Source organism: Muscardinus avellanarius, assembly GCF_963383645.1.
Source record: "Muscardinus avellanarius genome assembly, chromosome: 18".
NCBI classification, from domain to species: Eukaryota; Metazoa; Chordata; class Mammalia; order Rodentia; family Gliridae; genus Muscardinus; species Muscardinus avellanarius.
Genome location: NC_137804.1, coordinates 28,104,954 through 28,123,034, shown reverse-complemented (window position 1 = coordinate 28,123,034; position 18,081 = coordinate 28,104,954). Strand labels below are relative to the sequence as shown.

The following is an 18,081-nucleotide window of genomic DNA, read 5'->3' as shown; positions in this document are numbered from 1 at the left end:
ACTCATATGTAGTTAAGTTTGGCAAAATAGAGGAATCATTGAATCACATTTTAATTGCATATAAATGTTATGAAACTTTATACACATTTTCCAAGTGATCATATCACAAAACTATCCATTTAATTTTCTCCTGGGGTCACTTGCCTTTGCCAAGCTTCCCCAGAGCTGAACACTGCTGTCATGGGATGGGCCAGTGCCTCCTCACATGGGTCCTGGACCCACTGGCCTTCCACACTGGGCTCATTCCCATGCTTGGTGCAGAGGATCTTCAGCATGGCTTGAGGTGATGGTTTGATGAGGATGTGCCTGCTGGCATCCACTGCTCTGCATCTGATTTATGTTCTCCCTGGATGACGACTATAAACACATTTCTTCAGAGCTGAGCATCCAGAGCTTGGTGCCATGTTTGGAATTCAATGAAACTCTGACATCTGTCAGTTCTCTCACATCGCAGCTGATGAAAGCATTCTTCCTCCCAGAACAAACTTTAGTCAAATGAAGGTTTTCTTAAAGTTTGAGAAGGATGAACTCAGATCTTCAGAAATGTCAGAAAGATGTGAAGGGCCAGGCCTGCTGTTTACACACACACGCCACTGTGCTATGCTGAGACACAAAGCAGGTGCCACTGTCCAGGCAGCTTTGGACTGTGGCATCCCTCCAACTCTTGAAGGTTGGTTTGCAAAGCCTGGATCCTGAGATGTGCTTATAGCTACATGTGACCTCATGAGGAGGACAGTGAACTCATAAAATACTTCAGTGGGTCTTCTTGGACCCCACCCTGCTCCTAACAGGGCAATGAGCACCTCTCTCAGCAGTTGCTTTGAGATGGGCACCGCTCAGGTGGAGATGTGTTTTCACTTCACATAGTGCCCAGTTGTACAAAACCACTAACTCTGAGCTCAGTATCATCATTTTATATAGAATAATTAACACTTTTGCCATTGAAACGAAGTTGTAGCTAATCCAATGTACCTGATTTGAAATAACATTCGTTGTTCATATCCAGGGGATCTATCTTGTCTCTAATTTGGCACTGGCATTAAACAGCTGCTACTTTCAGACACTTCAATTTGTTATGCACAATGGGAAGGAGAAATGGGGAATGGCTCCAACACCGTTCTATCAATGTCTGTACTTTCTCCCCCAAATTGCAAACAGCTGGGGCTGCCTCCTTCTACCAGCTTTCTTGAGCCATTCTGTTTTCATCTTTGAGAAACACCATGTCACTATGATCCCCACTGGAATAAAATGGCAGTCTTGATTTACGGGAGCCTGACCTTGGAGGTCACGAGATGCGTGCCTTTTCTCTAAAATGTATTGGCTGCACACTGTCCTACATCCCTGAGGCATTTGCTCCTCCAAGCACTTAAAAATTCAGCCAAGGGATTTCTTAAGCTAAATGAGAGCATGGGAGAATAATTCTGGGGTTGTGTTGGGGGGCATGTTTTATCAGAAGGAATTATATGAAGATAAAGAGCCCCTACATTAATCAGTCTCATGGCATAGCATCCGTCAAACACCCTCCAGGCCTCTGATAAATGGGCTTTTGTGGTGCAAGTTTGGAACTGGAACTCAGGGCTTCTGAATACTTGGAAAATTTTACCAAGAAGTTTGGCATCAGAATGAGATAAGATCATTTGTCCTTACTCGTCTTCTCAGCTTGACTTGACTGACTGAAGGCAGGTAGTGCCGTGTCTGTCACCAGTAGAGCTGGAACTTGAACTGCCACTGCAGGGCCTCTTACTTATACCTCAAGGAGAATAAGAAATATTTATGTGCTTTGGAGTTCTGAAAAGCTTTAGTGTGTGTGTGTGTGTGTGTGTGTGTGTGTGTAAGTGTGCGCGCGCGCGCGCGCAGGTCTTTGTGCCTATATCCTCTTTAAATTCAATATGTATCCTTTTTTTCTTTCCATCCCCTATTAGGTCTGAAGTCATATTTTGAAATATTATCTTAATTTTAGCTTGTTGATAAATGTGTGCCTTGAACCATCTGACAGTCACAGTACAAAGGAATCTTCAAGAGTCAAGCACATTTGAGAAGCACCTGTGCTAGGGCATTCAAGCGCTGCCTGTGATGGGGCAACAAGGACATTGGACACCTATGTTGCATGTGTTTCATTGATAACACATATGCTCTGTCACTCCCCTGGCCTTAACTTACAAATCACACTGTGCAAAATAAGATGATGGAGAATTTCAAAATAGTGGCAGAAAAACACTGAGCCCTGCATGGAGTCCTTCTGAGTATGGGGACCAGAATCCCTGGATAGGTCATCTACCCATAGAACCAGGCTTTGATGAGCTCATGGCTTTACATGCAAGTCTGAAGCCTCTGTGCCCCAATGCACAGTGTAACTTATTGCAGACACAGAGATATGAGCCCTGTGTGGGTTAAGAAGGGACTCTACTGCACAGGGGTTCAAATACAGGGCTTCAAAGCCCACCTGTCTCATCCTTGCTATACCACCCTGAGCAGATTATTCTACCAAGCTGAGTATTCATTGGCCTCTTTGTAAAAAGGAATGTGGCAGTGCCTTTCTTTTAGGGCTTGGAGTGAGTGAAATACACAGCGCTTGGCATATAGCCATCACTCTGCCAATGTTGCCTGTCAGTGGGAACTTGGTGAGGCAGTTTCAAAAACCCCATGGCTAAGTTGTTGCAGGAACCCTTGTCCACACCTAATGGGAAGGAAGTTCAGGTCTGCAGCATTCTGATGAGTGCTTGCAGTGACCCTGATGGCTGTTACCAATTCTTGCTAATACCATCTGTACCCCAGCTAGGATCATTGGCCTTCAGGGGCTCTGGGGACAGGGGTTGGTTTTGTCTCCTGATGTCCACTTTTCTTTGAAGTCCCCTGGGCTTGGTGGGGAGGAATCAAACATCTATCATAATTACACAAACAGCAGGAAAACACGAGTGCCATTGTGGCACATGGAGTTGTTGGTATGATTTCACTAAATCAAACACCAGTGGAAGGGAAGTTATTTCACCAGAATCCTCCCTTGGCCTGGTTGTGGCGACTGTGTGATGGAGATAAGCGGCCCCGGCGGCGCCTGCTGGCATCTGGGCACAGGAAGCCGTGGTGCGTGGAGGTTTGTCTCCCTAGGCGCTAAGCTGCACTAATTGCTTTGGAAGCGAGGCCTTTTCCTGGGCAGCAGCATATGCTGCCTGAGTTGCCTGAAGCAAAGATAAAAAGCCACCCTCCTCTTCCTTTATTGAAGCTTAATAATAAAATGGAACTGTCACCATTTTCAACAAACTGTTTATTTTAATTTAGAAAAAATAATGAAAAGTGGCCACCTTCTGGCCCACAGTTGTTGAGCAGCCCCAGCTCGACAATCTCCAGCCTGCTGTTGTTCTGTAGCTGGCCTCGAGAGAACACTCTTGGCGTGGGGGCATTGAAATTAGCTGTGTTTTTATCCATTTAGGACAGCCTGGCCCTTGAAGGGCAAACTAAGTAATTTTCCAAGGTGTATTAGATTGTAAAGTCGTAAACCAGGAAGTGAACATAGAAGATGTTTGAAGTATAAAGCTTTCTAGGTTTTTTTTAAAATTCTTCCCTCCATACCTCTTGTTTCCTTTCCCTCTCCTTTCTCTTTTTCTTTTCCCAGGGAACTTTATCACTGATCTGAATCTCCAGCCTTTTCTGTCTTTTATTTTGAGACAGTGTCTTGAACTTGTTTAAGGCTGGCCTTGAACTTGCCTTAGCCTCCCAACTCCCTGGGCTTACAAGGTGCCCTTTCTTCTTTATGTGGAAGGTTTGGCATTCTTTTAAATGAACTTAGAGGTATACTTATAAGCTATAATAGTATGCAGGTGTAAGGAAGTTGGAGATGAGGCTTGGGGTTGAGCATATGGCTAGAGATCCTGGAGATAGGATAGCAGGTATCCTAACGAGGGACTGATGGCACTACTGCTTTTTCCTGCTCTGTGTCCAATGGGTAAAAAGGAAAAGGAAGATGCAGATGAGGGAAGTGTCTTCCTCAGGCTAAAAGGAGAAGCAGGGCCTCCCTGGGAATAGTCCTATCTGCTGCTAGAGGCCTGGACCTCTTACTATCTCACTAGGCATTCCAAAGGGGGAAAATGGAATTCTGGGAATTCTAGCTGAAGCTTTTTGCCTTTGAGTCTTAGTGGGTAAATGGTGTAACCAGTACTACAACTCAGTCTCCTGGCTCTTTGTTTCCTTCCTTCCTTCTTTCCTTCCTTCTTCTATATGTCAATTGCTTATCTACAATGATGACAATATGATGGTATTGAATACAATGAGGTTCACAGGGACTTTATCTCACCAGCCAGGTCTTTTTAATGGTTTTGGCAGTTGTAGGGGGCCTTTCAATTAAGAGGACCAGACTCAGCCAGCAAATGAGCTAAGTTCTTGGTCTGCTTACCTACAAAGATTAGGCAGGTCTGGATCAGAAGGCTCAAGTCATGCTGTCAGGATCCTGTCTTGGCCCCTCAACCATGGGTTCTACTCTCCTGGGCATTAGGTAAGCTTCTTCTGTGTAGTGGACAGGTGGTTGCAGGTTTCCAGGTCCCCTTCCTGACCTTTCAACAGTCCTTCTTGGAAGAGAGTCTTCTCCCACATTGCAATAGAAGTCTAAGGATGGGGTCAATGCCCTTGTGTGACTGTGGCCCATGAAATGGAATTTGAAGATTGGTCAGGCTTGATAAATGGATCTATCCATTGATCTAAAAGGTGAGAGAGAGAGAGAGAGAGAGAGAGAGAGAGAGAGAGAGAGAGAGAGAGAGAGATTGAGAGATTACTTCACCTCATGCGAACTCTATGACTCATGGGATGGTGGGAAAGAAGGAAATTTGGAAGAAGGTAGATGCTGTTACATGGCCAAAGTCATACATCTACTGAGTCCAGGCCTACAGCTTTTCTCCGACTCCCCAGTAGTCACTGGCATGGTGGGGAGGGGTGATGAGCAGAAGCCTGGTACCTGTAGGCAGCACTGTTTGACAACTTTCTTCAATGATGGTAGTGTTCCTTCATCTGTCCAGTACAGTAGCCATGACCCACATGTGTCTAATGAGCACTTGAAATGTGGCTACCACTTCTGAGGACAGAATTTTAACTTCAGGTTACTGTAATGAGATTTAAATATAAATCACTCTAGATAGCTTAGGGCTGCCATGTTGGGTGGAATTGTTCTCAGCAGTCAGGGGGATGTCACATCATAGGAAATGGTTCCCTAGAAGTCTGATTTTATGCAGAAGGGTTGGGCTGAGGGTAAAATGCAGTTTGGAAGGCCAGGCTGGTAATTTAGATCACACTGTGTGGGAGTAGCAAAGGGAGTTTAGACAAGACAGAGCAAAGAAAGAGAAAGAAACAGAGTGTTTTCCATCTTGACACCATTTAGAAGCATCAACTTGAGGAAACAGTTTTTCCTCCTAATGTAAAGGCCAGGTTCATACCAGAAAGACACAGAATCAACTACCTTGTTATACAAGTGAACCAAGGGGACCTCCATGATTTATTGTTCCATTTGACTCTGTATCCAGCAATAAAAGCAAACACTGCCTGAAGCTGCACATGACACACAGCTACATGTGGATAAAAAGAAAATTAAATGAGGTTGCAGTGTTGTTAAGAAAAAATCTGTATAAACAGTGTGACTGAGCACGATTGAGTGCAGGTGAGGGAAATGACATCAGAATAGAAGGGACTTAAAAAGGTACAGGAGCCTGGCCACAGGAGCATGGACCTGGGGCCAGTTAAGGGCCAGCCTCTTCACAAGCGGTGTGGGGGCTGAGCCATGCTCCATGTGGATTTCACAATTACTTTCTTTGGTGCCTGTCAGCCTGCAGATGAGGCCGAGCTTCTGCAGAACCTATAAATCCAGAAGGGAATTGGGGCCATGTAGGTTGCTTATTCCCATCTTCTGTACTCCTTGAAGCTATTCTGGATTTCTAGCCTGTGTCTCTGTTGCTGCAATTACAATTTTTATATTGTAATCCACTCTTCATCCCTCCTCATTAGAGATCACTAAAGAGACATCTGTCTCTAAAGCATCTTTTGTATGTATGTATGTATGTATGTATGTATGTATGTATGGAGTCTGTGATAGATCCGGGAGACAGAGTAATACTTCCTCTAAAGTGACTTCACTGCTGGCTGCTTTGAAAAGCCATCTTTGCATTGTTTGAGGGTTCAGCTCTCTGTTCCTTGCAGCCACCTCCACTGCTCACCACCTCCACACGTCTCCAGGGACTCCTGCAGTTTTCTTGCCAGGGTCTCTGAACTCTTGCTTTCTTTCTATCATGCTGCTTTGGATGGCCACAGGTGTCGTGTGTACCCCAGCTCTGAAATCACTACCAAGGACTTAAAAAAGAGAAGGAAGTTGTGGAGGAGGCAGAGAATGAAGAGCTGCCCCTGCTAATGGAAATGCAAATGAGGAAAATGGGTACAGAAAGTTAACAATGAGGCAGATGAATAAGAGGAAGAAGTTAGTGAGGAGGAGGAGGAGGAGGAGGAGGAAGGTGAAGACCAGAACAGAGATCAAGATGAGGCTGAAGTAGCTACGGGGCCAGCGGGCAGCTGAAGATGGGAGGGATAATAATGTTGATACCAGGAAGCTGAAGACTGATGAGGATGATGAGACAGCAAAACAGGAAAAGTTAAAACTCAAAAAGGCCACTGTGACCAATCCACCCTCCACTTCCTGTCTCAGAATCTGAACGTGGTCACCTTTGGGGAGAGAGGCTCGCCTGCCCATCATGGGCAGTGCCCCCCACAGATGACACTTGCTCTCCAGCACCCAACCAAAACCACAACGTGAATTTGCAACAGGGGAAGAAACCACCAAAGCTTCCAAGGCCCTACTTTTTTTCTTAAAAGCCCTTTAAAAAAGGAAAATTTGTGTTTTTTATTTACATTTTATATTTTTGTATATATTGTTAGGGTCAGCCATTCTTAATGATCTCAGATAACCAAAGCAGGTTTCGGAGTAGTCTCTGCTCTACTTCTGACTACTTGTGGTGTGACCATGTTTATTATAATCTCAAAGGAGAAAAAAAAAAACTTGTAAAAAAGAAACAAAAACAACAAAAAAATCTTATTCCAGGCATTCCAATAACTTTTTGTGTGTGTACGTACTAGTTGTACTATAAATAGTTGGTTTGTATGAGATGGTTAAAAAGGCAAAAATAAAAGTTGTTTTTTTCCTTTTTTTGGTCTATGAAGTTGCTGTTTATTTAAATTTTTTTGGTCTATTTGGTGTATGTGTGAAACCATGTTGTCCAACAATAAACTAATTGTGTTTTGCTGAGTTGTTCTAACAACCAACTAGCTAACTAACTAAATAAATAAAGTGACTTGGCAGTGTTGAGTGGAGATAGAGTTTGACTAGGTAACTGCTCAGCTGGAGTGCTACCAGCAGGGCAGATCCTGTTCTAGGTGGCAGCAGGGTTCACATAGGAAGAGGCTAATGCTCTGGGAATGCCTCCAGGAGAGGAAGAGTGTGGAATTCATACAGAGGCTTTAGAAGTTGATGGGAGGGCTGGTGCAGGGGAGCTGGAAAGGGTTCCTCCTGGAAGGGGAAGCATATGCAGAGCCCTAAAGTGGTCAGTAGTGAGAAGCTAGGAGGCAGAGGAGGGGAAGAGTCCCAGAAAAAGAAACTAGAGAGGGAAGTGGAAATTATAGGCAAATTAAGTGCTTTTCACTAGATTCAATGAATTTTTCCTGAGCCCTAATCCAATCTAATACATGAATATTAAAGGTATCTTTTATATGAAATCAATTCTTAAGTTTTGAATGTAGAAGGAAAAGAACTAAACTCTTCCCAGTGAGGCCTGAGCACGTGTTCTTGCTGCCGCTCGTCCCTGTCCACTCAAGGCTGGCGTTTCACGTGAGAGCACGGTCACTAACGGACACCTGCCTTGTTGTTTCAGCACTTCAGGGAGCATCTGGACAAGCTTTTTGCCAAAGGCATCGGAATGCTGGACATAGCTCTCAACGAAGCCTTCAACATCCTCAGCGACGTAAGCTGCTCTTGGATTTGCCTTTTTCATCCCCAGGAAAAGAGATGGGAGTTTGAGAAAAAATGTGGGCTGGGATTATTGCCGGCCCAGTGGTGCTCTGAGAGCAAAGAGGCCAGGAGTGAAGCAGGATTGGGGGCCAGCCAGAAGTTGTTCAGGCCCTATTGCAGCTAGAATCCTGCCTGTGCAGGGCAGGCTGTTGTCCGTTTGCAGGTGAGCAAGCTGAGGCCCACGGGTAGAGTCCCTCAGCACCCCGTAGCATTATGTGGTGGGGAACTCCCTGGCTCTCACACTTGGGTTTTCTACACTCAGGTTCACTGGCCTCTTGAGGCAAGGGTGGGCTCAAGTTTCCAGAGTCTCTTTTTATCAGTAACATGTATCTGTGCAAAGAAGGCCAGTTGTGTCTCAATCCTGAGCCAGTAGTATCATGATTACAGAGAAAAAAGAAACGAAGGAGGAAGATACCGACTCAGATCTCTCAATGTAAACCCAAGGAGCTGTTGGCTATAGCAAATTAACATTTATGTAAGAATTCATGTTTTGCATAGCATATCTTTGTAAAGAGCATATTAGTAGTTTAGAAACATAGTTGGCCAGGTCAAAGGGCTAGGCTTCCCCCTTTAAAATTTGATTTGAACTTCAGGCAGGCATCTCTAAGGACTTGGAACACTGAATCTCAGCAGACTCTTACCACATGATAATATTGAAAAGGCCATAACAATGTGAAATTTATTCTTTTTATCTCAGAAAGCCATTGTCCTGAGCAAGGGAGGATACTTTGAGTTGGAAGGTCCCTTTTTAGAAATGTGTCCTGCAGTGAATTTTTGTTTTCCTGCTCCCGGGTCTCAGTGGTGGAGAAGTGAGCATCAGGAAATTGTCCTGTGGTTAAGCTTGTAGCCTCTGGAATCAGAATGGTTGAGCTAAAATGACCAACTTGCTGTGAGACCTTGAGGAAATGATCCTTGGTCTCACCCTTAACTTCCTCAAATGTAGAATGGGGATAGGGATAGGCCCAGTCCTGGCTACAGAAATCGTGAGTCCTAAATGAAAATGCAGGGTCCCTTATTCACAACCAGTTAAAAATTGTAAGAGAATGACAGCAGAACATTTCCTCAAGTGTGGAGCATTCCTTGGGTTGGGCCCTGTGAAGCTGTGCACATCATATGTCTGTGAAGTCCATCCTGGAGACCTTTTCTAGCGAGGTTAGGAGTTCATAGTGATGAAGTGGTATCCAGCTCTTTTGGCAGTGTGTGTGGGAAGGAGATGCCATCACTGTAATCACAGAGACACTGGAAAGCCCCCTTTCTCCTTATCTCAAGGCCCAGTTCCTACTCTGAGGCTTTGGCTCAACTCCCTGCCCAGATTGTCAGGATCACCAGCCTCCGTAACTCATCCCATCTCTTGTTTTTATTGCCCCCATCCCTTTTCTCTGGCCATCCCTTCCATTCATCAATTTTGCTTTCAGACACTCCTAAGCCAGGAACATGCCCAGGTGGATGGTGGTCTGCCAGATCTCCACCATAGACTTCTATTTGGGACCCCTTCTGGGCCAGGTAGGGGAGTGCCTTCTTCCTCTTGGAGATTAGCAATGCACTCATACATATTAAAGGCCGTGAGAAGCTCTGTAGTGAACATGATTTTTTAAAATGTGTTTATATCTGGGCATAGTGGTATACTTCTATGTCTCCAGTACTTAGGAGGCTGAGACAGGAGGATTACAGGTTCAAGGACAGCCTCAGTGACTTAGTGAGACTCAGCAACCTAGGAAGACCCTGTTTTGAAGCAAAAAATAAACAGGTCTGGGGGTGTATCTTGGAGGTGAAATGCCCCTATGTTCAATCCTCAGTACCACAAACGCACACACAAAGACATGTTTACATCAGTGCTGGCACTTATTGGCCCAGACACACTTTACATAATGTCATAAACTAAAAATTAATACCTTATAGAAAGTCATAGCTTGCTGAGCATATTTTTTTGTCTAATATCATTGTATCCTCCAAGATATAGTATTCATACTACCACGGAGACTATAAAGAGCCAGAGAAATTACCAACATGGGAGGCATCTTTTTCCTTGGCTTGTTGCAAGTCTGGTGAACACAGAAACCTCCTATCTGCTCTGCCTTCATGCACAAAAATCTACAAGTGATCTGGCAAATCCAAGCTGCAGGTGGGCTTAACATAAATTTTGGACAGCAAGAAACTGAGGCATCAAGAAAGTTTACAAATGTCCCTGTCTGAGATTGGTTGACATTGGCATCATGTTCTTCAGAGTGCACATTCATCCTATAGAGAGAAACATTTCCAACCATCTCTTACCACTGGGCTTTTAAATAGCCACATTCTTTGACAAATCCAGAGATGGTTAACCTCCCATGAAAATGAAGCTTCATCTATTTTTTATTTCATCAGTGTGACTTTTGAGTGATGTAATTCTCTTTCTGTGTATAAAATGTGCCTCTAAAAGCCCATATGAAATTTAAAAAAAAGCTAATTCTCAAGCAGGCACGCAAGCGTACACACAGAGAATTGAGACTGTGATTGTGGCTGGAGCTTAGAATGGCTCAGAGGTTATGATAATTAAATGGAATTAATTCTGTCTTACAATTACCTGCATTTCAGTTTTGGTATTTGCTCTGAAGACTTAAAGGCTTGCAGTTGTTGATACCAATGGCTTTGGAAGGCGCATTCAAGTAAACTTCTAAGCCCCTTCCAGCTATTGATCTCTCGCACATTCATTAGATTCTGTTAGAACACAGAGCCAGTTTGCTACAGTAGTTAGTATCTACCTTGTCATATGACAACTGCAATTATCTTTTTTGGCGATGAATGTGATCTTTGCAGTGATTACCTTTTAAAAATTTTTCTTAGCCAATTAAATAAAATTCGGTGACATTTCAAAGACTGTTAATCACAACCAAATGCTCTAAATGTCAGGATGCATTGAAATTTTCGCTGCTAACTGATGAATCACTGAGCTAATTGTAGTTCATCACCAGGCCCTTGTCATTGTTATTATTATGGAAAACACTTTCATCACTCTAGCTATTCAATAAAAAAAGTTCCAGACAAATATGAAGAGAAGAGATATTACTCATCAAAGCATTTGAATTTAATTGCATTCTTCAAAATTCTCCAACTAGATTGCAGCAGAGAATACCATGGACCAGCCAGAGAGGAAAGTAATGTTTTTAAATAAATAAATAACTCCTGGCTGTCTCTCGTTCCAGGCTGCATTATTCAGATATCTTCATTTGCTTCCTTTCCTTTTGTTTGGGGTAGTTTTTTCAGGATATTTTCAAATCAGTTGCATGAACAACAGCCACAGTGCATCCAATTTTCATTCCCTCTGAAGTGCCTGTGACCTATAGCATAGATCACACTGACACAGTGGCTTTCTGGAGCTTTATTTGATGCAGTGAAGGCTGTGTGGAATGAAGCCTCCCCAAACATTTCCAGAACAAGCCAGTTCACAAGACCAGGCTACATGCCTGCTTCTTGTTACTGTATTAAAAATTACAATCCACTACCATGAGATTCTTAGTGGCATCTCAGAGTGGGAAGGACAAAGTTGGGATATTTGTTCAGACTTTGTGGTCTGGTTGAAGGTAGATCTTTCAATGCAGAGAGGAGGGAGAAGACTTAATTAGTATATGTTAAAAGTGATAATATTATAGTTGAGGAATGGTAGACACAGTTGGGAGAAAATTCAGTTTAGGGGTTCAAAGAGTCGTAGAGTATAAATTGCCTTTCCTGCCTTCTGTTCAAGAGTTGATAGATCTTCGGAAAGTTTCTAGAATAAATAGTACAATTATTTGCTACTTTTATCTTCTTGGGCCAGAGTTTTCTGGAATAGCAAGGTGATGACGATGAAGACAGTAAAATGGTAGTCATGTGTATAGCTTTGTGATGTGATGGGTTTGGTTTTCAGGTATTTCTAACATGGTAGCATAATGGGACTTTTGTGCTATTAACTCAAGGGCAGATGACTGGGCTGAGTTGTAGTCCTGGTTACTTAGGCCAGGACTAAAGTGAGCGAAAACCTAGGACATAAAATTTAAGGAATATTCACTCTCAAGATCATAGTCATGGTACTGCTACATGCATTTGTGGAACCCTACCATGTTGCACTATGTTAGTCCATTTTTTATTACCATGACAACAGACCTGAGGCAGAACAACTTTTAAAGAAAAGAGGCTTATTTAGCTCACAGTTCTGGAGGCTGGAAGTCCATGATTGAGGAGCCCAATTGGTTTGGCCTCTGGTGAGGGCCTGAAGGTACAATGCCATCAATTCTCATCTCTGCCAAAAAACAGAGGGTGAGGGAGGGATGGAGGGAGAGAGGGGGAAAGGGAGGTAGAGAGGAAGGGGAAGGTGCTTAGACATCTAATATAAATTGTCATATTCTTGACTTTATTCTCTGTTTGTCCAAAACCTCTTTGATTTTATTATATGGTATATTCTTTTTATTTTTGTGGTACTGAAGATAGAACCCAAGAGCATTCTATCTCTGAGCTACACTACTTTCCGTATTTTTTTTTATTCCTTCTTTTGAAGCAGGGTCTCACTGCATTGCAAAGGGCCTCACTAATTTGCTGAGGCTGTCTGAGAACCATGATCCTCCTGTCTCAGCCTCCTAAATGCTGGGATTACAAGTGTGTACCACCACACCCAGTTTATATGGCATATTCTGTAACCCTGAGGCCTACTCAGACCACAACCTCCTTTAGATTTCGGGACTTTGGCTGTCTAATATACTGCTGCCCATATAAAGTGGTCAATACAATATAATATAATATGCCCAAAAGTTTCTTATACTACTTTTCCAGCTTTGTTTTCTGAAACATGGTCCATGCTTGAAGGTAAGAGAACTCATGCAGGTTATAAATACTCATTTTTAAGAAATCCTTCTGTGGTTTGCATGTAGTTCTAATTGTGAGAGCAGATATGGTAATCTACTTGGGAAGGTTTATCATGTGGGTGTTTTAGAGGTTTATAACGATCTCTCACATTGAGAGGCTTCCTATGTCTGGGGCCCTATGTCCCTGATGCCTCACAGATACACAGAACTCTCTGATGTGTGTTTTATTTGGAATACATTTCTTTCCACAGTTCAACCACACAGGACAAGGCAGTATCTGCAGCCAGGCTATTATGCTCATAACCGATGGGGCGGTAGACACCTATGACACAATCTTTGCAAAATACAACTGGCCAGATCGAAAGGTAAGTAGTGTTGTTGCCATCTGTGCAGCGGAGTCTCTATCCAAACCTTCAGATTATCTGCAGATAAGTAGATAAGTGTCCCATGTAGACTTAATCTCGTAATGACCTATGGTTTCCCAGCCTTGTGTTTTTTGGTTGACCAAAATCAAACACTATGGCTTTCTTGTTTTCAAAATGAAATGCTTTTTGGAGGAGAGAAGAAACCCGTAAAGACACGTTTGACATGCTCAGTGAAAAGATTCATTGTGAAATGTACTTTGTGCATTTTGGAAGTGCTTGTCTTTGATTTAGTTTTCCTTGGAGCCACAGCTGCTCAGTGGACCCTGCATCTGTAGAATGGTGAGGTTGGCACAGTGGCCTGTGATTCTCTCTTTTATGGGCCATGGCTCTGTAGTTCTTCCTGGACCCCCAGGACTACACAGAACCTCCTCTCCACCCCTCAGTGCTGACCCCTACTCATCTGTTCTGTGCTCATCCTTTCTGTGGTTTCCACATGAACATTTATTTTTTAAAAAGACCAGATGTTATAGTATTTATAACTGATATATATTCATAAATGATCAATCAACAGTACTAGAGACTGAACTCAGGAGCATTCTACTGCCAAGCATACCCCCAGCCCTTTTTATTTTTTATTTTGAGACAGGGTCTTGCTAATTGTCCAGCCTGGCCTTTAACTTGTGATCCTCCTGCCTCAGCCTTCCAAGCACTGGGACTACAGGAGAGTACCATGTGGCTAGCCATACTAATATTTTTGAGTGCCCTAATTTAGAGGCTATTCAACCTGTTAGCTTGTCTGAGTCGATCCATACCTAGAAAGTGAAAATTTATGGGGATATGGCCCAGTAGTTAATGTTTTTAACAAGTTACACAAGTCAATTAGCAGGCATGATCTCACCTGAATGGTGAAATGTAGGGAAAAGAGGTCAGACAGAATGTGTGCCGTTCTGCCGTATCACAGAAACATTTTCTTGTTTTGTGCCAATGCATTCTCCTAACTGTCTTAGTCCTAGTCAAGCCCATCCTGCTTGGTCTGTTTCTCCTATATTTCCTGGGAACTGAACTAAGTATACACACTTGTCAAAAAGAAACAGAAAACAAATGATAACTTGTGGGAATAAGAGATAGGAGGCATCATTCCATATTTCCTTAGCCATTCTTATAACACATGTTTCTGATAACACAGGATGTCACCCCATCAAGCAAGTCTGGTGATTAAGCCACACATATTTTGCATAACATGTCCCCCAAATGAGCGCCAGCTCCTTCCCCTGCTATTTAAACTTAGAAACAACTATTGCTTCTGAAGCTAGAGGGAGAGGGGCCTTGCTGTGCTTACTGTGAAGGCTCATGTCACATGACATGGATCAGAGTCTGGGACTCTGACATGACACCTGCCCAAAGGATATCTAGGAGTCAGTGTGGTCCACTCTAAGCACTGAGGTTGGAACCCAGCCCTAGGATAAGATGGAGGCTCACCGTGGCGTGAGGTGGTTATAAGTGCTGGTGGTGTTTTGGGTGATGACTTCCAGGGACAGGTGGAAGTCAGAGTCAACTCCTAATAAGTACCTGCAATGAGAAGGGAGCTAGACACACTCATGCTCCTACAGCCAGCATCACAGTGCTGGGCATGTGGCAGGTACTCATGCACAGCCTTGAGGGTGGCCTGGTGACTGAGGGGGCAGGTGAGAGACCCCAGCTCTATGACTCCATGAAACAAGAATAGGACTGTAGACATTGTACAGCCAAATTAGGATGTTCATGGGTGCCATGACATCTGACAGTATGGTGAAGGATATCTGGCATTATTTAGGATGTTCAAAATAAGAAAGGAGTGAAGGCACCTTTTAATAAGCAGCTCCATTAATACAAGATGTGATACCCCATGCATCTCATGTGCTGTAGTCCATGAATCCCTCCTCTTTGATGGTACCCAGGGATAATGCCACTTAAATATTGTCTTTACTTGTAGGAAGAGCATAGGATGAGAGATGTAAAATCCTAAATCTTTTGACAAAATACAAATCTCAGTGTGTCTGTTTAGATGAATAATACTGATTTTACCCCAGGTATATTCTTGGATTAATTGGAGCTAGGGTTTTAGAAATGAAACTTTTTCTTTGCTTTTTAAGTACCATCAAGCAGAAGCAGATTTTTTTCTCTGTGGCAAGAAGATCTTTTTATTATCATAAGTAAGCAGCATGCTCACTTCCTTCTGCCCATCCTGGAGAGTTCCCAGACATTTTATATGCTTCCATTCTGCTGTGTGTGTGTGTGTGTGTGTGTGTGTGTGTGTGTGTGTGTGTGTGTGTGTGTGTCTACCTCTCTACTATACCCTCAGCCCTATTTTATTTCTTATTTTGAAGCAGGGCCTTTAAGTTGTTGAGGGCCTTCATCTGTTGCTGAGGCTATGCTAGAACTTGTGATCCTCCAGTCTCAGCCTCTCAAGTACTTGGATTACAGGTGTGTGCCACTATGCCCAGTCTTTTCATTATCTTCTTTATGAACCTCCCTATGAGGGACAGGAAACAAGTTAGCATAAAACCTCCACACGATTTAGCACTGTGGTAAAGTGAGATGAAAGGGGATACATAAGCACTATCATTCCATTATTTTGAACATTAGCTATTTAGTAGAGGTGTCTGTCATGCTTTAGTTTGCAACTTTTAAAATTGTAAAAACAGGAAATAGGGTTAGAAGAGAGAAAGATGTTCTTAAGAATGGAACATGATTCCCATGAAGCAGTAGTTCAAAACTGGAGTGAGCCTCAGCATCTCGTGGCTCGTCCCTACACTGCTTGCTGGGACCCACCCAAAGCTTCTTGTCTTAAGAGGTATGGTAGTTCCTGAGAGTTTGGGTTCTGACAGGTGCCTGGGAGGTCCAGAGGATGCTGGTAGGAAAGCACACACTAAGGACTCCTGCCATATGAAATAGCCCAAGGAATAGGGTTTGGTTCCTACAGGGCCTTTACCACTCTTGTTTTCACCTGTTTTCCATTGCAAGGAGACCTATTCCCATGGTCCAGCCTAGTGCACAGGTATGTGTTTCTTGGCCTGTATTCTGTTTGGCAAACTGTCAATTACTGATCAACATTACAAAATTGAAGATATTATATAAAATCCTTAGGATTTTGTTTCTCTCATAATGGAGTACATCTAACACTTTGATGTTACAATCCCCCGGCTCCCCCTTTGACAGCCCCTCTGTGACCCTGATCCTCATGACTCCTCATTTCCTCTCAGCCTATGTCGCTCATATTCTTTACCCACACACAGGTGTGGAGCCCCTGGCTACTGCTCTCAATTGGCAGGTACTTCTTATGTCCCAGGTGAGGCCCTTGTTTCCTATCACCATGGGGTTGCTCCCTTCTCTCACATCTGCCCTGAGATGTCCCTCTTTTCCTCCAGCCAGAGACCACCATGCCCCTGCATGACCCTTAAAGTCCAAACTCCCTAGGAATTATCTTTAGAAAGGTATCTAGGTTCATGTCCAGTGCTTTAACTGCTTCTGGATCATCTGTTTCTCCTCTACATGGTTTGGTGAATCTATAAAGAGATTCTATACTTCTGAATAGTTTCACCACTTTGCACTGAATCACAGCCCTGACATGAAGTGTGAGGTAGAAAGCTTAGGGCATGCCGGGCGTGGTGGCGCACGCTTGTAATCCCCGTGCTTGGGAGGGGGAGACAGGAGGATCGCTCAGGTTCAAAGCCAGAAGCGCTGGCTTAAGAGACACTATTTCCAAATAAAAATATAAAAATAGGTCTGGGAGTGTAGCCCGGAGGTAGAAGGGTTTCCAGGAAACTCAGTACCACCAAAAAAAAAAAAAAAAAGAAAAAAAAAAGAAAAAAAAAAAGAAAGAAAAAGAAAAAAAGAAAGCTTAGGGCAGCTTCCTATTGCATACCCCCAAGGGGTTATGTCTTTTCTCCACCTTGAGGGTGGGCAGGACCTATGACTTGGTTCTAACCAAGACAATCTTATAAAGATTTTCTCCAAAGTCAGTTTCTTTCTCCAAAGTCAGTTGATTTTTGAGTTCATCCAAAGAGCTCTGATTCTGGATGTGTCTTATTTAAGAAGAGCTGAACCCTTTCTGAAGATGGACAGACTCCTCTTGTTAGGGATGAAGATAGCAGCTGTTTGGAGAAGTCCATGTGGCAAGGAATTGCAGGCAGGCCTTGGGACCTGGGGATGGCCTTTAGCCAACAGCCAGAGAAAAATGCTGGACCCTCAGTCTTAAAGCCACAAGGAAATAAATTCCTTCAATAATCCAAGTATTAAAGATGAATTCTTCCCCAGTCTGGCTTTCAGATGAAAACACAGCCTGGTGAGCATGTGGCTTGCAGGCTTATAAAACCATGAGCAGAGGCTTCATCTCTGTTATGCCCAGGCTTCTGACCCACAGACACTGTGTGATAATAAATGTGTATTATTTTGAAGCACTGCAGTTTTGGTAATTTGTTCACAGCCATAGAAAGCTAATATCAGAAGCAAAGAGAATAGAGAAAGAACCCCACAACTGCTACCTTGAAAGAATAATGATTAAATATTTCCTGTGATTCTGTGGGATAACTGAGTGATGATTCTGGTCCACTGGTCTAAGTTGAGGTGGTTTACAGAGCAGCATCACCTGGAAGCATCTCAGGGCAGCCTGGTTTCTTCTCACTGTGGCCTCTTTCTCCATGTAGTCTCTGATAATCCATAGCAATGAATTATCCACCCCTCAGTGCAGCAGCCTGGGTTCCTTCCAGCATGCTAGCCTGGTGCCAAGAAAAGGAATAACAGAAGGAAGTGGGGGAGACAGGTCAGAGGAGAACTTGAGAGCATAAAAGCTATTTAGTCCCCAGGCATGATGGGGCACACCTGTAATCCCAGT

The 18,081-nt window shown here is 43.4% G+C and overlaps 1 protein-coding gene across 1 annotated transcript in view; it reads left to right on the top strand.

The window, feature by feature from the left end:
• CACNA2D3 (calcium voltage-gated channel auxiliary subunit alpha2delta 3) overlaps positions 1 to 18,081 on the top strand; it is a gene marked incomplete at both ends in the record, with an annotated part of 933,053 nt that overhangs the window by 473,415 nt on the left and 441,557 nt on the right. Inside the window, 2 exons of the mRNA XM_080715370.1 lie at positions 7,893 to 7,982; positions 13,095 to 13,208. Of these exons, the coding sequence (XP_080571496.1) occupies positions 7,893 to 7,982; positions 13,095 to 13,208 (204 nt within the window). The remainder of the gene's footprint in view (positions 1 to 7,892; positions 7,983 to 13,094; positions 13,209 to 18,081) is intronic.